This window comes from Chiloscyllium plagiosum, chromosome 28 (genome assembly GCF_004010195.1).
Source record: "Chiloscyllium plagiosum isolate BGI_BamShark_2017 chromosome 28, ASM401019v2, whole genome shotgun sequence".
NCBI lineage: Eukaryota > Metazoa > Chordata > Chondrichthyes > Orectolobiformes > Hemiscylliidae > Chiloscyllium > Chiloscyllium plagiosum.
In genome coordinates, this window is record NC_057737.1 from 7,646,953 (window position 1) to 7,668,720 (window position 21,768).

A 21,768-nucleotide genomic window follows, 5' to 3' on the forward strand; every position below is an offset into this window, starting at 1 on the left:
AGGACAGAGATGGGGAGAAACTTCTTCACCCAGAGAGTGGTGGCTGTGTGGAATGCTCTGCCCCAGAGGGCAGTGGAGGCCCAGTCTCTGGATTCATTTAAGAAAGAGTTGGATAGAGCTCTCAAGGATTGTGGAATCAAGGGTTATGGAGATAAGGCAGGAACAGGATACTGATTAAGGATGATCAGCCATGATCATATTGAATGGTGGTGCAGGCTCGAAGGGCAGAATGGCCTACTCCTGCACCTATTGTCTATTATCTAACTAATCCCCTGGCATAGGCTTTGGCAGTTTCCCAAAGGACAAATGGGCTACTACTCAAGCCTGAGTTAATGTCTAGGAACACCCGAAATTCCCTAGATAAGTACTCCACAAATTAATTGAGGATAAAAGGATCCATTTGCCAATGCCTCAAACCCCCTGTAAAAGGTCCTTAATCTTAACCAACATATACACTGGAACGTGATTGGAGATGGTAATATTACCAACTGTACAAGATGCCACCAAGTCCAGGGTTACCAAGGGGTCAGAAAAAAAAATCTTGGTGTGACATCTGTGTGGATTGGAAAAAAACAAAATCCCTACCTGGAGGGAGGAGACGCTCCAGACATGCACCAACCCTAAGTCAAATACACAGATCCACTAATTATTTAGTTTGTACAGAGGGTATCGGGGTCCTTCGGGCAACCTGTCTACTGTGGGATCTATGAGACAGTTAAGATCTCCCTCTATTTTGATATGCTGGGATTTGAGACTGATCAGTTTAGAGAATGCACTTACCAAAACTTTAAGGGTATGGGCCAGAGGGCAATAAACATTTCAAACACCATATTCTTCCCAGTTTATCAGGGCTTTGAGAATTACAAAAATCCCATGAGTCTTTTAACACGTTCTAGTAACTTAAATGGGAGATTCCTCCTAACCAGTATAGCCAATCCCCTACTTTTGATATTAAAAGATGAAAAGTAAACCCGATCAAAGCCATTTTGCTGCAGTTTCAAATGCTCCCTATCATCCAAGTGCGTCTCCTGTAACAAAGCAATATCCACCTTCTCCTTTCTAAGACTCAAAAGTACTTTCTTCCTTTTAATTGCTGAGTCACTCCTCTTGATATTCCAGGTACACCATTTAATCAAATCATTAGCCACAACATTCCGCAGTAATATTTAAATTCCAGAGAGGAGGAACTCAAACCACAAATTGCTGAGCCTTAGTGTCACATGATCCATTGAATGTAAAAAACTAAATAAACTAAAACCACTACATTTAACAAACTTACAAAGCTATCAAAGATTATATACAACAAAAACCAAATCAAAAAACCCCAACCTATAATGCACCAACCGCATTGAATAGGAGAACTCATTCCCTTCCCAAAGGGTGCAACTATCCATCCCAGAACCCAATTTCCCATCCCGCTGCCAAGACTGCAGCCCAGGCGTTTAAACACCTGAACCAGGTATAAGCTGCCCGCAAGTAGGCATCTAGCCATCCCCACCAATTTCCCTCCTCCTAGCTAGAGTCACAGTGCAGACACAAGCAGAAAAGAAAATACACCATGGAACAACAATATGAAGGAAGGATTTTTTAAAAAAAGAAATAAAAAAAGGGTAAATACCTCACCCATCCTTTGAAATAACTTAGAAATTGAAAGTACACATCTCAACTGCCACCAAACATAGTTTATACCAAATTATTACCAATTAAAAAAGGAAAAGAAAGCCCCAACGAGACTTCCTCTGTTTTTAAAGAAAAACCACCCAAAGAAATACTCCAATAACACTACTATTTGTACATACTTAAATTGTTCAGATTAGGTTAATTTGTCCACAAAATCTCTTGCCTTCTCCGATATCTCAAAGAGACGTATAGGTCCATCTAAGGTGATCTGGAGTACCGCTGGATACCTCAAGAGTACCGAATCCCAAGCTCCTTCAGTCTTCTCTTGACAACATCATAGGATTTTCTTTTCTGGATGACCGCCATTCAGAAGTCCTGGAAGAACACGAACTTAGAGCTTTCGTAAATCAGGGCCTTCGGATCCTTCCCCTAGATTCTAGAAGCTTCCACGATTCTCTCATCGCTATAATGACGAAACCGCACCAAGGTAGGATGAGGACGTTGACTCAGACCTGATCTGCACGCCGTGACCCGGTGAGCTCTCTTGATCTTCATGCCTCTCATTCCAGCCTCCAAGTTAAGGAATTTCGGCTCAGTCCTCAATAAATTTAGCGGACCGCTCACATTCCTTACCCTCCGGCAGAATGACAACCCGAACACTTTTTCTCCTGCCCCTGTTCTAAAGATCATCCACTTGGTCATGCAAATTACGGACCTGTGCCTCCAGGACTTGGATCCTATCCTTGGAGGAACTGGTATCAGCTTCCACCACTGTGACTGTTCAACCTCATCAGTCCTCTTTTCCAGGCCTCCCAGCTGCTGTTCATGCTTGTGCAGCCTGATAGAGGTCGGTGCCAGCTTCTCCACTATTTGTTTACCCAACATCTCATGAAATTTCACAAGCTCCTTCATCAGGGCCTGGGTAGGTAATTGAGTCCAAGAATTCTGCAGGCTGGGCAACAGGCCCTGTCTCAGACACTCCCCTTCTTCAGCATCGCTGAACGACAACAACACAGGTAATTTGATTGTTCACAGTTTCTTGGGACTCCATGACTTTCCAGAGTCCCAAGATATTGCAATGGTCCGGGTTGGGTGGGTTAAACGTTCATCCCACTTCAGCTGAGGTGCAGAGCTCTGCAACGCGATCCTCTTTGGATCCCCCAATTTGTGTATAATTAATAAGTCAATGTCCATTATCCACATACAAATGTAAATAATTAAATTGTGTGCTTTAAACTAAAATTGTGAAGAAAGAAAATGGTAGAATAAACTTTTTTTTGCAAATATATGTATTTGCAAATTTTTTTTAACTTTACAAACATAAAATTATTGGAAAAAAAATCAGTACAAGAAAAAAAAAACAAATTACAATACAACTATTTACTAATTACTAACCTACCCTATAATACAAAACAAACCCTAACACTGTGCAAAGCAACACCAAAGCAAAAAAAAGCCAAAAAAAAACAACAAAATACAGAATCCTATGCTCAGCGCAAAGCTCCCAAGCAAAGGACGAGAGCATTGTATATATACCCGTATTAACTCAGGAGACCACCTCCAGGGCCCAGAGCTTGACAAATCTAATCACCCTGGTTAAACAAATGGCCTAGTTAAGATAACTGACAAATCTATATCCAAATAACTCAAGTAGGACTGTCATGTCTTATAAATATGGTCTGTTGTGTGGTGCACCATGTTTGTAAAAAAAGTCCAAGGGAATGTGCTCCATAATTAATTTCTGCCATCCTAGCAAGCCCGGCAGGTTCTCAGACACCCAGTTCATCAGAATATTCTTCAGTGCATAGTATGCAAGAATATTAAATAGTTTCTTCCCATGCCCATCTAAAGATGATAAATTCGGTAAACCTAAGTGGAGAGATATTGGGTCTACTTTGACTTCAGTCCTCAATACCCTCCCTATCTCTCCTGCCACAGTAAACACTCAGCCTGTGGCATGTCCAGAAGCAATGGGTAAGAGTACCTACACTTATTTTACATTTGGGGCACACTGAAGATGCTCCTTTTTTAAAATTCACCCGACAGTCTGGTGCCAGATGAGCCCTGTGCAGAACTCTGAACTGCGTAGCGCACGTCCTATTACAGATTGAGATCTTTCGAGTATTCTCCCATATGTTCTCCCATGTTTCGGAAGAGATCTCCACTCCCAGCTCTTGCTCCCAGACCTCACATAACCGGTTAATATCCTGCCAGGCCCTGCCACCCAGCAGGCAATAGAGCGCACTAACCGAAAGGGTGCTTGTGCAACGTAGCAACAACCGCTCTGTATCGGGCTTATAGGGCTTACTGAGAAGCGCAGTCGTCTTCTGGATGAAATCCTTAACCTGGCTTGCAAAAGCAAGTTCTTTCTTTGCGTTTTGTGTCAGTATTGAATTCAAGGCAGCCTGAAGGGCCGTGATCCGCTGTAGCTTAGTCACCGAAGGCAGCGCAAAATTTGCTGCTTCCACGGCTTTCAACTGTGTCTCACGTAGATACTGCTGTTCCTCCTTCGGTCGTTTCTGGCAAACCGAATAGAAAATAGCTAATCCCCTAGTAAAGGGATTAGCAGTCTCCCATAGCATGGATGGACTACTAGCCGTGCCTGAGTTGATAGTCAAGAATTCCTGAAACTCCTTCAAAACATATTCCACAAATTTGGAATCCTTAAGGAGAAAAGGGTCCAAAAGCCAGTGCCGCAAACCTAGCCCTTCACGCTTGGCCTTAACCTCCAAATATACTGCCGCTGATCAGAGATAGCTATATTCCCAATTTTACAACCCATAATCGAATCCAGAAGGGCCAAGGGAGCCAGAAAGAGATAAAATCCTTGTGTGACATTTATGTGGGTTTGAAAAAAAAAGGTGAAGTCCCTGTCAGAAGGGTGAAGACATCTTCAAATATCCACCAGCCCCAACTCCTCGCATAAGTCAACCACCTGCTAGGCCTGCGAAGAAATAGTTGGGGGCCCACAAGGCATCCTGTCCACTGTCGGGTCCAAAACGACAATCAAAATCCCGCCCCCCCCATAATAATGTGCCATGTTCCAAAAGCACTCAACTTAGAGAAAGCATTAATCAAAAATTTGAGGGGATGCGCTGGAGGACAGTAGACGTTTAAAATGCCATATTCCTCCCCATGTATCAGGGCTTTAAGTATCACAAACCGTCCCTGCTTATCTTTCACCTGCTCTCATAATGTGAACGGAAGATTTTTCTGGATAAGTACCGCCACTCCCCTACTTTTAGTAGTAAAGGATGAAAATAATACCCGGTCATAACCCCGTTGTCATTTCAGGTGTTCCCCATCATCAAGATGGTTTCCTGCAACAAAGCAATATCAACCCTTTTCCTCTTAAGGCTAGAAAGCACTTTTGTTTCCTTTTAACAGGCTTCCCTTAATGTTCCAGGTGCACCATTTAATAAGGCACTTATCCATATCCCCTTTCAGAGACCCTTGAACCCCTTAGAGGGAGAACCCTGCTTACAAAGCGCCGAGCATAAGTAAATAAAAACTCATAGAATCGAAGAACTATACATACAAAAAGTACTTTATCATAACTATAAACAACTATTACTACCAAAAAAACAAAAACCAACTATAAAACTTTGAATGGAAGACTCTTCCCCCTGCCCATAGGGGCACTCACCCTATTCATCCCCTCCTTCACAGCTCCTTCAACCTGGACTGTGCCCCTGCCTTAGGCCAGAAAAAAAACAAGGAGCTGATCCTTAAATCAACAGAAAAAAGACCAAGTCAGGATGAGCACTCCACCCATCCTTGGCTTCATATCACCCCTATTTGTGACTAAAAGAGAAGCAGAACAAACAAAAAAAAAAGGGGAGAGACAACAAAGAACATCCACAAAATTTCCCATCAGAAAATCTAGTTATTAAAAAAAGGAACAACTTATTCCAAAGTCTTTTCCCCCTTTCCAAAAAGGAAATTATTAGGGAGAAAGAAAGGAATTTAAAAAAAAAAGGAAGGGAAAACATGGGGAAAGATAGAAAAGAGAACAAACATTAACCGTATACTTCAGGCAAATCTGTCTATTTTAAAGTGTCTACAAAGTTTTTAGCCTTATCCGCCGAGTCAAATGTATAAACTGAGTTCACGTGGCTGAAACTAAGTACTGCAGGTTACCTCATGGAGTACTGGATGCCCAGGTTTCTCAGCCTCTTTTTAACTTCATTGAAGGACTTCCTCTTTTGAATTACAGCTACAGAGAAATCCTGGAAAAACATGATTTTTGACCCTTTGTACAGCAGTGCCTGCAGATCTTTTCCCAGAGATCTGGAAGCTTCTATGACTTTTTGCATGTCCTTATATGAATGGAAGTGCACTAGGACCGAGCGGGGGGTCTGCACCAGCCCCGACCTATGCACTGTAACCCGATACGCCCTTTCAATCTGTAACCTGCTGGACTCAATGTGAAGGCCCAAAAACTTTGGCAGTCAGTTTTCAAAGAAGCTGACTGGCTGCTCACCTTCAGGGAGCCCGACAATTCAGAGATTTATCTTCCAACCTCAATTTTCGGATTGTCGATATGGTCTCGCAAGGCCCACGCCTCTTGCTCCAGCACCTGGATCAGACTAGATGAGGACTCCATTGCAGCTTCTGAGGCCTTAGTTCAACACTCGGCATCCTCCAGCCTCTCCTGCGCATGCTTATGCAGCATTGATGAGTTAGGTTGGACCTGGGCATGAACCTCACCACGGATCTCCTCAATCGCAGCCCCAACTTTCAAGGTAAGTCTCTCCATCGCCGCAGCCAGTTCCTAAGAGTCTGTCAGGTCCCCGGGGGGGTTCAGGAGGCTGCTGCTGCTGCTGTCTCTGGTGTTGTAGATGCTGCTGGGGAGTGTCCTCCCTGCTGCTGTTTGCTTGTTCTTTTTCCCTTTGGCATCCTTCCCACTCCCAAATGTTAACAAATATGTATTCTGTAAGGTTTTAAACTAATAATTCCACCACATAAGTTGGCCAGGGATGTCAAAAAAAACTGGTATGCCTTGGCTGTTGGGCAGAGCTGTCCACAGCAGTTTAACAGAATCGCCACCATCTTGCTGAGTCCAGAATAAACCTTTTAATCAAGTCGCAAACCCAATCAAATGAAATTAAAATCTTTAGATGAAATACCAAAATGCAATAACAGCAAAGATCCCTTTGTTGATGTTTAAAGTTATTTTAGCCTCGTTTTTTAATCATATAAACTTATAGCATTAGTCTGATTGGATTACAAAACTAGCTATTAAAAAAGTACTCAGAAGCTGTGGGTGAAAAACAATGTGTGCTTTTTTTTTAAAAAAGAACCTCAAAAACCTTTTCCTTTGAACACAACAAATAGGGTCTCAAAACAGCGATCATTTGCAAAATCACTGAGTTTCTCCACACACGCTACTAATGACACCCATCAGATGCAACAGAGTGGAAAGTTCAAAACCTTCTGGTGCTGTGCATCACAGAAATCAGATACTTTGTAAAACAACAAAAGCTAAGTCTACTGCAATGCTCTCAAATTGTACTTACTGACAAAATCATACGATATTTGAAGTTGGGAAATTCACGATCACATTTCTCACACCTATAAAGACCATTCTGTTGATCCACAACCTTCTTGTTACACTCTGGAGTGGGACATGCCTGGTACATACAGTTTTCCTTCTTCAAATACACAATTGTACCTACAGTGGTATAATAATCAGCCTGCAAGGAAAGAGATTATTCAGGTAAAGAATAATACAAAACAGAAATAACTAGCTGTTAAAGTCATTGGACAGTAAAAGAATGCATAGTTGACAAGTTTAAGATCTTACATCACTATAGAAAAATCCACAATTAAGGTTTAACCACCAAGTTGTAAGAGCTCAAAGTCATCAGAAATCTCTAAGCTTGGATCCGTAATGTTGAATTCTAACTCTGACCTTTGAGTAGAATTTTAATTATGCTAAATCTTTTCATCGTCCACTTCCTTACAGATGAATTGCCAAAACTTTCTCTTCTGTTCCTGAAGAATGTGTTCAGCTACAGTTATGCCTCTTAAAGAGAGGATAAATCTGAAATTTAATTCAGCAAGAGCAACTACAACCACTACCCTCTTTTCAAAAGGCCATTAATGTGGAGAGTACTATGAGGGGATAAGGAAAAACAAAAAGATTTCACTAGCATGCATTTCCCATCTACAGAACCACACTTCCCACTACTCCCACTATTTATCTTGCATTTGACATATCCATTACATGTGAATTCTATTCAGATTTGAAATGTAAAATGGTCAACCCAGCCAATTAGATTACTTACAGATTAGATTAGATTACTTAGTGTGGAAACAGGCCCTTCGGCCCAACAAGTCCACACTGACCCGGCGAAGCGTAACCCACCCATTCCCCTACATTTACCCAAGATGTTTGACCACCTTTTCCAAAATTTGCTGAAAATGGAAGCTTAATATTTTTCATTCACAATTTTTGTGATAGAGCAGCCTCTCTTCCAAACATCTAAATATTACTTTTCTATTTTTTTTCATTAACCAGGCCACTGGTGACTATAGTAGAACCCCCATTTCTGTAGATTTGGTTTCCGCGGTGCAGAAATATTACATGGAACATTCCAGAAATAAATCCAGGAGGCTGCCGGGGAGGTAAGTTCCCCATTTAAATGGGAGGATTCGCTACTATACACAGTTTCGGGCATCCCAGGTAGGCCTTGGAACGTATCACCTGTGGATACGAGGGACACCTGTATAAAAAATGCAATCTGAGAATGTTACCATTAATAGCGCAACCAACAGTAAGAAAAGAAACTGACTATATGCTTACTGCTGCTGTGTATTCTATATATCTTAGAAATCTTAAAAACAAAAAATATTGCATGCAAGGTCTAAAACAGTAAAAACATAAGATCTACTTAAGAATTGCAAAATAATGGCCTCCATTAAGATCATGAATTGGTTGGGTTTTGGAGTATCTGTTTAGATAGCAACGGAAAAGGAAGAAAAGGTAAACAATGTAATCACCAACAACTGTCTGACATTAAGAAAGACGCGCCTCTTGTAAGTTCATTTTCCCCATGTTAAAAAGGAGTTGAACTTTGAATGTTTTAATTAGCATTTTGTGAAGGTAATTTTGAAAATGTATTTTTTGACAATTGTCAGAAAGCAAGAGACAGCGACACAAATGAAAGTCAGTCAAAACAAACCAAAATGAATTTTAATAAACAAGTCCTGTCAGAGGTGGAGCCCACTCTATCCAATGTCATTACATAAATGATCCACTACTGTCTGCACTGTTGATCATTAGAATTTACCTGGAAATTACTACAGTAAAACCTCATTCTACCCAGTCTCAACTGTACAATGTCTCAAATCTACCATCTGCAACCAAACACCTAATCCCAGCGATGTATGGTCAAATATTGCCTCATACTGCCCAATTCCAGCAGGTACTGGGAAACTTCATGATCAGTCGCACTGTTACCAAAGCACGAGACCACCAAACCCTATGTTCCTTCCCCAACACTTCTGAATATCAAAATATCTAGCATTTCACAAGTTTTCAGCCAGAAAAACCTTAAATGAAATAATCGGGCAAAAATAAATTTATAAAAAGGACACATTCAGTTTAGTATGGTATGTATATGAATTAGATTAGATTAGATTCCCTACAGTATGGGAACAGGCCCTTCGGCCCAACAAGTCCACACCGACCCCTGAAGAGTAACCCACCCAGTCCCATTTCCCTCTGGCTAATGCACCTAACACTATGGGCAATTTAGCATGGCCAATTTACCTGACCTGCACATCTTTGGACTTGTTGGAGGAAACCGGAACACCCGGAGGAAACCCACGCAGACACGGGAAGAATGTGCAAACTCCACACAGTCAGACAGTCTCCCAAGGCTGGAATCGAACCTGGGACCCTGGTGCTGTAAGGCAGCAGTGCTAAGCACTGAGTCACCGTGCCGCCCTAAATGAATATGAATACTCTATTTTTTTTATTACCAGATCTCCTTCAAGAAATTATGTCCCCATTGAGTGATTCAGTGCTACATTTTGTCAAAGCATGACAAAGGGTAGGTCTTCCATGTCCTTGAGAATTTCAACTTCTCTTGGCATTTCGTTCCAGCAATTTTTTTAGTTTGCAGTTGACGCATGCTGACAAGGGTGAATAGTTTTGTTCCCCACACCGCAACTAGCTCACCAAGACAGAATGTCTGTAGCTGTGGTAGGTTGTGAAATATGTTTTATTCCCAAACTCTTACTAGAAGCAAATTTCAGATTAAAGTATTCAAAACAACATCAAAACTTGAGTCAAATAGCTTGCAACACTCAGTTATGACTCTCACATTGACAATTTGGGCAAGGCATAAGTGTGACTGCGAAACTAAATGCCACAAGCAAGGCAAACATCTGGGAGGAGAAAAGAGACTTAAAAAAAAAGGTGAAACAATAGGAAAAGAGGAATAGGTTTGTGGAAATGCATATAAAATTCACCTGAAATCCTTAGGACAAATTCGGAGTACAAAATCATTTTAGTGGACCAAACATAGTACCACACTATAACATTGCTTATAATAAAGCTTCTATAACCATTGTGACCAGCAGAGTCACATGTCAAGAATCAGATTACAATTTAAACTCACCTTATCTCCATGACCCAAGTTCTCATTTTTTACTTCAAGCAACATCTTCCAGTTGGTATTGCCTCCACCAAACGAACTACCCTTTACATCTGAAATGGATGTCCCTTCCATTATTTGGCCATCTGTATCAAACCTGTGTGGTAAGCAACATAGTATTATACACAAACTTTCACAGCCAAAAATTTCCCAAACCTATAACATTCAAATGTTGGACATGACACATTGATGACAAAGCAGACAGAGGGCCATGGAAAAGGACAAGATACATCTGATGATCAAGAATGAGCAATGAGAGAATGAGGATGAAAAAGAGAAATTTCCGCAATAAATTTCAGCAGTTAGTCAAACTGCAGACATGAAGAACAAGACAAATGCCTGGAAACACTAGAAATAAAGTTTAAATAATGTTCAATATAAGAAAATGAGAAACAAGAAGGGACAGGAATGATTGTTGAAGGTTCCATTGTTTAGATGTTTCAAAAGGAACGGGGTGAGGTAAAAGAGGTGGAGGAGAGGCATTGCTAACCAGGGATTACTATCACAGCTGCAGAAAGGGAGATTGTCGAGGAGGGTTTGTCTACAGTATGGGTGGAAGTCAGAAACAGAAAAGGAGCAGTCACTTCATTCGAAGTTTTCTACAGGCCCCCAATTAGCAACAGAGTCACGGAGGAACAGATCGGGAGGCAGATTTTGGAAAGGTGCAGAAGTAACAGAGTTGTTGTCATGGGTGACATGAAGTCCCTTATTATTGATTGGAACCTCCTTAGTTCAAATAGTTTGGATGGACCAGTTTTTGTCAGGTGTGGCCAGGAAGGACTCCTGATGCAATATGTAGATAGGCCAACTAGAGGGAAGGCCACATTGGATTTGGTGCTTGGCAATGAACCATGCCAGACGTCAGATCTCTCGGTGGGAGAGCATTTCACAACTCCCTGACCTTTACTATACTCATGGAGAGGAATAGGAGAAAACAGTATGTGAAAGTATTTAATTGGGGTAGGGGGAATCACAATGCTATTATGCTTGAATTGGGGCACCTAAACTGGGAACAGATATTCTCAGGGAAATGCATGACAGAAATGTGGTGGTTGTTTATGAAGCACCTGCTGACAGCGCTGGACAGGTTTGTCCCACTGAGGCAAGGAGGGGATGGTAGATTGAAAGAATCTTGGGTGACAAGAGATGTGGAAGGTCTAGTCAAGAGGAAGAAGGAAGCTCACTTAAGGTTGAGGAGGAAAGGATCAGACAGGGTTTTAGGAGGTTACAAAGGTAGCGAGAAAGGAAGTGAAGAATGGATTTAGGAGAGCTAGGAGGGGGCATGAAAAAGCTTTCGTGGGTAGGATTAAGACAAACACAAGGCGAGGAAGAAGAGGATGGCCAGAGCAAGAGTCGGGCTGAGTCAGGGATAGTGGAGGGAAATTACGCCTGGAGTCGGAGGAAGTAGGGGAAGTCCTTAATGAATACTTTGCTTCAGTATTCACTAGTGAGAGGAACATTGACATTTCTGAGGACAGCTGGAAACAGACTGATATGTTTGAACAGGATGATGTTAGGAGGAGGATGTGAAGATTTTGAAAAATGTACAGGAAGCAAAGGAAGAGATTTGTTGCACCTTTGGCGATGATCTTTGCGTCCTCACTGTCCAATAGATTGGAGGATGGCAAATGTTATTCCCTTGTTCAAGAACGGGAACAGGGATAACCCTGGGAATTACTGACCAGTCAGTCTTACGTCAGTGGTGGGCAAAGTATTAGAGAGGATTCTGAGAGACAGCATTTATGATTATTTGGAAAACCATAATTTAATTAGAGATAGTCAAGACGATGTGACAAAACATGTTGATGGAGGTAGAGCAGTGGATGTGGTGTACATGGATTTTAGCAAGGCGTTTGATAATGCTCCTCATGGTAGACTCATTCAGAAAGGAGGCATGGGATACAGGGAAACCTGGCTGGATACAGAATTAGCTGGCCCACAGAAAGACAAGAGGGTGGTGGTAGATGGAAAGTATTCAGCTCGGTGACCAGTGGTGTTCTGCAAGGGTTGGTTCTGGGACCTCTGCTCTTTGCAATTTTTATAAATGACTTGGATGAGGAAGTGGAAGGGTGGGATAGTAAGTTTGCCGATGACACGAAGGTTGGTGGAACTGTGGATAGTTTGGAGAGCTGCTGTCATTTGCAACCAGACATTGATAGGATGCAGAACTGGGCTGAGAAATGGCAGATGGAGTTCCACCTTGAAGAAGTGTGAAGTCATTCACTTTGGAAGGTTGAATTTGAATGCAGAATACAGGGTGAAGGCCGGATTCTTGGCACTGTGGGGGAAACAGAGGGTTGGTGGGGTCCATGTCCATAGATCCCTCAAAGTTGCCACCCAACTTTGATAGGGTTGTTAAGGCGGCATATTGTGTGTGGGCTTTCATTAGCAGGGGGATTGAGTTTAAGAGCAGTGAGGTTATGCTGCAGCTCTATTGATTCCTGGTTGGGCCACACTTGCAATATTCTGTTCAGTTCTGGTCACCTCATTATAGGAAAGATGTGGAAGATTTACAGAGGGTGCATAGGATGCTGCGTGGGAGCGCACAGGATTGGGGCGGGGGGAGAGGGTGGGAAGGTATGGCGGAAATCTTTCCCTTCATGGGACATTGGTGTCGCGGGCTGGCCAGTTTTTATTGCCTGTCCCTCGTTGCCCTTGAGAAGTTGGTGGTGAACTATGTGTGGGGAGGCAAAAAATAGGAAGAAATGTTTCCTCTTATTAGAATAGTCAATTAGAGGGAGCAGAGATTTTATTGACCCAGAGGGTGGTTATTTGCTGGAACTCACTGCCTGAAAGGTGGTAGAGGCAGGTACCATCACAGCATTATAGTAGTATTAGGATGAATACTTCAAATACCATCGCATAAGGCTATAGACCAAATACTGTAAAACAGGACTAAAGTAGATAGGTTCTTAATGGTAAGCATAGATATGATTAACCAAAAAGGCCTCTTTTGTTTGCTCTAAATCTGACTCCATGACTCAAGCTCCCAAGAGTCATTTCAATTCAGCCAACTTCTCATTTTTCTTTTCAGACCTGAAGGCCAAGCACCCAATATTTTGAATTAGAATACCGGATTCTGAGAGGACTAACAGCATGCATGAGTGGAAACAAACTTTATTCCTCCCCTCCCCCAATTTTATCCACTTTCATCTGAATGTAAGGTTATTTTGCGAGAGCATGGTTCCACAGGCACTTATGTGATTGTACCTTGTCTGACCAGATCTACTTACTGAAACCAGCCAGTAAATATACACTACCCACTGAACTTTGGTAGTTTCATAATGGTGCCTAATTCAGTCTCCGTAGGTGTGTGAAACAGCGATCATAACATCAATCCTAAGCATTTACACTTCCCAAAGCTAGTTAGATTCAAACCAAACACATTGTGCTGTATCACTGGTTACTATCAGCACAGACTAAGGAAGGCAAGAATCTCCTATGGAGGAAGCAAGAAAAATTTAAAATGAAAAGCAAAACCCCTGTACTAGCACCCAAAAAAAGTTCCAAAAAAAGCTCTGATCCAAAGAAAGTTAGGATTTGGGGAAGGCATTTGCTGAGGGTGAAGATAACTTGAAACAAACCAAAAGCAAATATTCTAGCTGTACTCCACAACAAAAATGATTTTGCACATTTCAATTGAATACATTGTCAAGCAAACTACACAAGCCCTCAGAAAAGAAATGTTTTAATTCAACATATTAGACCTGCTAAAAGTGCTTCTGGGGAAGTAAGTGAAAAGTCAAGCCAGATGGAGCAAAAGGAGTCCAGTCAGCTTAGCTTCATTCCTGATAGTCCGTAACAAACTGTCCAATCTCACCAATACAGGGCAGAAAAGCTGGTTGATGCGAGAAACAAAAGGATGTAGCTCGCAGTGCTTATTTAGGACAATGTCTCATGCTTTTCTGGATCACAGCACTGATATTTTGCCCTGGATTGTGCTGTGTTGTTCCTGTTCTGAGGGCACTAAGCAACAAGTCATAGAGATGTACAGCATGGAAACAGACCCTTTGGTCCAACCTGTGCATGCCGGCCAGATATCCCAATCCAATCTAGTCCCACCTGCCAGCATCGGCCCATATTCCTCCAAACCCTTCCTATTCATATACCCATCCAAATGCCTCTTAAATGTTGCAATTATACCAGCCTCCACCACTTCCTCTGGCAACTCATTCCATACATATACCATGCTCTGCGTGAAAAAGTTGCCCCATAGGTCTCTTTTATATCTCTCCCCTCTCACCCTAAACCTATGCCCTCTAGTTCTGGACTCCCCGACCCCAGGGAAAAGACTTTGCCTATTTACCCTATCCATGCCCCTCAAAATTTGTAAACCTCTATAAGGTCACCCCTCAGTCTCTGACGCTCCAGGGAAAACAGCCGCAGCCTATTCAGCCTCTCCCTATAGCTCAAGTCCTCCAACCCTGGCAACAAAACACTGCCCCAAGTTAGATTAGTAGTTACGGCTTATATTTTAAATTTAATCAAGAGCATATCTCAGGAAAAAAAAAACCTACACCCACCCCTTTATTAGTATACAAATAAGAACAAGGCATGTGAAATGAGATATAGCTTAAAATTCTGAATTTCATCAATGTTTGATACATCTCTTAAGTAACTTCATTCTACAGTTTACTTAACTGTATAATAAAGGCGACAAAAATAAACTTACATATAAAAGGGAATAGCTTGGTACTAATCATTGATAGAAATGCTTGAATTTTCTGGCTCTAATGTTCTGCTAAAGTAGAATTTCCCAAGTATAGGAACAATTTTACTAAAGCTCCTGTGTACACCTTATTTGGTTTCCATATCTACATCTATTGAAAACATCCATTTTACCAACTGCAAAACTGTTTTCCTACTTTACCATCGCATACAAGCAATGGAAAAAAACTGGCTTGCACTGTATATCTGCAAGTTGAATTATTGATAGGAATCCTATAAAAGACAAGGAAGATCTTCACTGTTGACACCAACTGTCAACTGGAAGCATTTCCTTAGACTTACTGGCAAGACAAATGGGTCTGCTGTGAATTAACATGCATCTAATCTAAAACAGGATTTCAGAGGATCCAAATCAATTTCTCCTCACTCATTGCTTAAAGCCACAGAATAGATTTGTGTATAATCCATGATTTATTTGCAAATTCTTCTCTGCACCATTCAGTCTGTAAAAGGAAGAGATCAATTTCAGAAATATGCCTTATGTACATCTCTAACCTAGATTCTCTGCCCTCTCAAAATAAAAATATAAATCCAAGTAGACCACATGATGCATTAAATCCATCCTGTTGTTAATGCAATCATGGTTGATTGCCAGACTCAACATCATTTTCCTCTGCTTTATGCCTTGATTCTCTGGGAGGATAAAAATCTAGCCTTAAGCACATTTAATGACTGACCATCCACAACTCTCTAGTGCAAGGAATTCAAAAGACACTCAACCTTGTGCGTCAAGAAATTTCTCCAATGCAATCCTAAATAGGACTATGATCTAGAAGAAGTTCTGAATTCCTCAGGTGGGGAAACACACTATGTTTAACTGATGAAGCCCCAAGGATGAAGGTGGAGGCCAACAGAACAAGCCTCATACCTTAACAACTGACCCTGTACTGCAGAAAAACTAATGTTGTCAACATGACACTGCAAGTGCTGCTTTAACGTCAAACACCGAAGTCATTAAAATCAATACAACAACTGATGCGTTCAGTCAAACACACAAACTGGCTTCACCAGCATTATCAAAGTAGCTTAAGTTTATACATAGTGCAGAAAAATAAACACATGATTGGCTTATATCGTTATCATCCTTCATCAACAAGTTTGGGGTTACAAATTAATTTTGCATTTTCCTATGGTTAAGTGAGTTATGTACATCCACTGCCTCATTAGAGCACTGACAGCCACATTCATTACATCTCTATTGAGAGACAGCTTCAACAGTGCATTAGCAGTAAACTTATGCAAAAGGTGCTGGTGATTTAAACGGAGAGTCCAGATTCAGGTTTCATTTATATTACAACTACAGCATTGGTGCAGACAGCATTGCTCTGCACAGACACTGTTACATGCAAAGGTGTATGGCCACATTCAGCACATTTAAAATTCAAATAGTAAACTTGCAGTTTCTGGAGGAGAGGACAAAAACAAAATTATAACACACCATGCCCTCAGCTTAAAAGCCTCTGGAATATCAGGGTTAATCAAGACCATGCTGGATGACAAAACAGATAGGGATCGGCCACCAAAATCTGAAAGTCGGGCTCCTTTTATAGCCACCACCGGCTGCTGTGATCCATCAAACTTCTCAGCCTGGAAACAGAAAAGAAGAAAAACATTGGAACCAAATTTTGACTAAAGATCATCTGAAGTAATAGTTTCAGTATTCTCTGGCACAGAAAACAGACAGGCAGTCGCCTCTTCCAAGACATCTCCCACTGGTGGCCTTAACACAGGCACCAGTGATGACAAGGCTGAAGAAAGCTTTGATGAGAATTTGCATATTAACACACCGAGTAAGAGCAGGAGTCGGCCACTTGAGCCTGCTCAATAAGATCACAACTGATGTGACAACTCCACATTCTCATCTACTCGCTAACATTTCATCCCTTTGCTCATCAAGCATCAATCTACCAGTGTTAAGATTATCAAAAGATTATTTCCACCACCTTTTGCAGACAAGCATTCCAAATCCTTATGATCCACAGAAAAACGTTGTGTATTAAGTGGGCAGCCCCTTCTTTTTAAACACCAATATCCAGTTTGAGATCCACCGACAAGCGGGGACATTCCCATATTCATCCTGCTAAAACCCTTCAGAATCTTACATGTTAAAATTAAATTGTCTCTTACTCTTCTAAATTTCAGCAGATAGCCTGTTCGACCTGTCCTTAAAAGACAACCCATCCATGTCAATCCTCCTATGAACTGTCTCCAATGCATTTACATCCTTGCTTAAATCAGACAACCAACACTACACACACACTCCAGATGTTGTCTCACCAGAGCTGAAACAATAAAAGTAGTAAAAGTAATATGACATAAGTTCCTCTTTACTTGCTGTATCCGGATATTGTGAACCCGGAATCCCTCTCCCTAAAAGCATTGTGGGTATACCTTCTCCAAATGGATTGCAGCAGTTCAAAACATCAGCTCACCACTATCTTCACCATAAACTAGGAATGGGCAATAAATGCTGGTGCTGCCAACGATGCCCATATCCCATGAATGAACAAAAAACCCCACCCTTTCTGCAATTCAAGAACTGAAAAAGTCTTTCAGTTCTGCAATTTCTCACCATTTAGAAAACATGCTTTATTTCTTCCTGCCAAAACGGGGAATGTTATATTTCCCCATATTATACTACATTTGCCAAGTCTTTGTCTATTTGCAAATTATAGCACCTTTGTTGTGTCCCACGTACGCTTCACAACTTACTTCCCTACCATCTGCGTGCCCGCAGCAAATTTAGCAACCATACCTTTAGTCTCTACTTCAAAGTAATTTACATAAATTTAGAACATTGAGGCCTCAGGGCTGATCCCTGTGCCAGACCAATTAGTACTTTTCATCCAGAAAATAACTAATATGCCTAGCATTTTTGTTAGCAAGCCAATTTTATATCTATGCCAATGCTACTGTCGACAAGGTGAATTTTTACTTTCCACACTAACCTTTAATGTGGACTATCAAATGTCTTCCAGAAATCCAAGTACCTGTATATCATAGCATGTTATTTAGAGTCAGAGACGTACGGCACAGAAACAGACCCTCCAGTCTAACTTGTCCATGCCAACCAGATATCCCAACCCAATTTAGTTCCACCTGCCAACACCTAGCCCATATCCCTCCAAATCCTTCCTATTCATATACCCATCCAAATGCCTTTTAAAGTGTTGCAACATGCCCCTCATGATTTTATAAGCCTCTAAAATCATCCCTCAGTCTCCGACCACTCCAAAGAAAAAAACTCCAGCTTATTCAGCCTCTCCCTATAGCTCAAATTCTCCAACCCTGACAACATCCTTGTAAATCTTTTCTGAACCCTTTCAAGTTTCACAACATCTTTCCAATAGGAAGGAGACCAGAATTGCACGCAATGTTCCAAAAGCCGCCTAACCAATGTCCTGTACAGCCGCAACACAACCTCCCAACTCCTGAACTCAATACTCTGACCGATAAATGAAAGCATACGAAACGCTGCCTTCACTATCCTATCTACCAGTGATTCCACATTCAAGGAGCTATGAACCTGCTCAAAAGGACTTCAATAAATTAAGTATGATTTCCATTTCTCAAAATCCATGTTGCCTCTACCTAGTTGCCTAGAGAGATCCTCCCTGCCTTTCATTTCCTGATTTGCAGCTATTTCTGGAATGCCACTTGCATCACCTACAATGAAGAATAATGCCTTTTCAATACTTTTCAGTAAGCCATGTCCTTATTTTCCTTAATTCCCCATACTCACTTTTTATAGAACTAAAGCTCACTAACTTTTCTTTCAAATATCCATAGAAACCTCAACTGTTTTCATATTACCAGCTAACTAATTACTAGCTAGAAATTAGAAGCCAACTCTGATAATTTTCATTCCTTATTAATAATATTTTAGTCATTCTTTGCTGTTGTTTATATTCTGTCCATTCTAACCTGCCATGCATCTTTATGCTTTCCATTTAAGCCTGACAACCATTAAAAGATCTTGGGTACTCCACTTGGAATTCTTTCTTCTTAGGATATATCCTGTGTATTCTGAAACATCTCCAATCAAAGTCTGCCGCTGCATCTATTGGTCTATCCATTAACCAGACAGACCCACCTCTTCTCTCCCTCAAACTGAATGCAAAATTCAATTATATTACGATTGCCACCAATAATGGCACCTTCACTATGACAGCATTAAGTAATTTTCTCTTATTCCACAAAACCAGTGCAGCCTCCTCTGGCTGGTTCCAAAATGCTCTGTTCCGAAAATTTTGTTTTCAGAATAGTTTCTATTAACATATCATAAACTTGCCCATTTGACTTTTTTTCTTTTAGTCTGCGTTTATGTTAATGTACACCATAATTATCACTTTACATTTCTGAAACTCCATTTTCTCCCCCCTCCATTTACACTGTGATTCCTATTAATGGACCTGTATACACCAATTGTGGACTTTTCCCACATGTGGTTTCTTGCCTTCATTTCTTATCTAAACACTTTCAACACTTGATTTCCTGAACTTAGATCATCCCTTTCTATTCAACTATTCATTTTGCCAGAGTCATCTTTCCACCTTTTCATAGCTTCTTGTCCTTCTGAAATACTGTGAACTTTAAATATTCAAAGTCCTAAGACAGGTCAACTTATAACTACATCACTGTATTGGCTATCAGGTCATACTTGCTTATTTCTATTTGTACTCTTTTATGCCCTTTGTTTCAAATGACAAACATTCAGATATAAAGAATTTAGACTGGTTTAATTTTGCAACCTCTAGCCTTATCTTTTTTAGGTTTTTACACAATTACTTTACTGTTTCCCATATTCATGACTTTACTTCACTCAGTATCAACTGCTTGATTTACCAAATCTTCCTGAACTTGATCCCTTGCCTCCATTATTTAGATTGAAAATTCTATCTCAGCTTGTTATTCAGCTTGCCAGAACATCAGCCTCACCCTGTTCAGATGCACACCATCCAAAAGTTACAGATCACATTTGTCCCAGTACTGATATTAGTGTCCCACGATCCAGGACCCACTTCTCCCAATCCACTCTGAGCCACAAGTTCAGTTCACTAATCTTATTTGCCCTCTCAGGATTTTCACAACGGGCAGTTAATAATGCAGAGATTACACTGGAGGTTCTGCTTCTTAATTTGGTGTCCAGCATCTCATACTGAATCTAAAAAGCTCATTCTTGGTCTGTGTTGCTGGTACCAATGAGACCACAATGATTAGATCCTCTGCCTCCCACTCTAAGATCTCACCCCTGAGCAGGTGCCCCAAACATGGCACCAGACAGATAGCGAGTTTTGAGAAGATTTGTAGCTCAGGTTGAGGTTCTGGATGCAGGTTTGCTCGCGGAGGTGGAAGGTTAATTTCCAGACTATTTATCACCCTATTAGGTAACATCTTTAGTGGGCCTCAGGCGAAGCACTGCTAGGGTTTCAACAGGGACAAGCCAAACAAAGACATGCATGAGAATTCCTAGAAGCATGGCATTCCAACCGGAACTCTATCAACAAGCATATCGAGTTAGACCCCATCTACCACCCCCTGAGAAAAAGAACAGGAAATGACATCACCAACCCAAAGAAACTCAAACATATAAATAGAAAGCAGGACTTAGCAGCAGTGCTTCGCCTGATACTCACTGAATATGTTACCTAGTAGGGTGATGAAATGTCTGGAAATGAACCTTCCAGCTCAGCGAGCAAACCTACATCCACCAGACAGATAGTACAAAGTCAAGACCCTCACGGTTTTGTGTGAGTAGAACAGTGCCCAGCCCTCTACCTTCACAACATTCCATTTTGATTTCCTTGACTGGAATGGATTTCCATAACAAAGTGGCAAGGTCAGTTAGTTCACCTACCTTATAACCCTCACTCTTATTCAAACAAGCTCAAAGAATCTCAGACCTGCTGGACAATCATGATGGCAGAGACACCTGCCTTCTTGCTCTCATTACCAGCCTTACTGACAGAGAAACTTTGTTCTTGTCATCTACTCTAATCAAAAGATCCTAACCTAAAAAGGGGTCTGACCGATTCTCACACAAAATGTTTCGTCAACATTCCCCCACCCTGACACGTTGCAGTGTTTGTAGTTTAGCATCAGCTCAAACACAGCCTCAGCCACAAACACCTCCTGCAGGCATGCTTATCCTGGATCACACGGGCATTCAGGAGCTCCCATGTTGCAACTATGAGATATCACCGGTCTGCCAACTTTGATGTATTTTAATTAACTTCTTTATTTTACTCAATTTTATTTCATGTTTTATTAACCAAATTTCAAATTTCTATACTACAGAGTGTCCCCGATTTACAAATGTTCGAAGTTTGAACACTTGTACTTATGAATGAGATCCTATGCAAGGGTGCAATTTTCAAGATCTTACATACAAACATTTGAAAAAATATAAATGGCTACTTTATGTTGTCTTGCATTGTGTTTCGACTTGTGCACAAATCGACTAGAGAACAGACTCCAGAATGGAATCAGCTTGCAACCAGTTGTCTGTGTTTTGATTTTCAGAAATACAGCAGACCTTCTCACTTAGCAGATTATGATCAAACATAATGAAGAACCAAACACTTAAGAATGAAAAGTGAGAAAGAGCAAAAGGAGCACCTCCTTCCCCTAATTCCAAATGCTAATACACAATGCAAACCCACACTGAGATGCTGTATTCATATGCTTCTAAAACTAACATTAGATGAAGATCGCTTTTCTCGTGGAGGCCTTGTACATCCTGGCTCTAGGTTGG

The 21,768-nt window shown here is 41.1% G+C and overlaps 1 protein-coding gene across 1 annotated transcript in view; it reads right to left on the bottom strand.

Moving 5' to 3' along the window:
* The window catches only part of rpa1 (replication protein A1), a 99,022-nt gene that overhangs the window by 14,487 nt on the left and 62,767 nt on the right, over positions 1–21,768 (bottom strand). The window contains exons 12-14 of the mRNA XM_043718171.1: positions 16,453–16,601; positions 10,251–10,383; positions 7,140–7,316 (exon numbers count right to left, since the gene is read on the bottom strand). Of these exons, the coding sequence (XP_043574106.1) occupies positions 7,140–7,316; positions 10,251–10,383; positions 16,453–16,601 (459 nt within the window). The remainder of the gene's footprint in view (positions 1–7,139; positions 7,317–10,250; positions 10,384–16,452; positions 16,602–21,768) is intronic.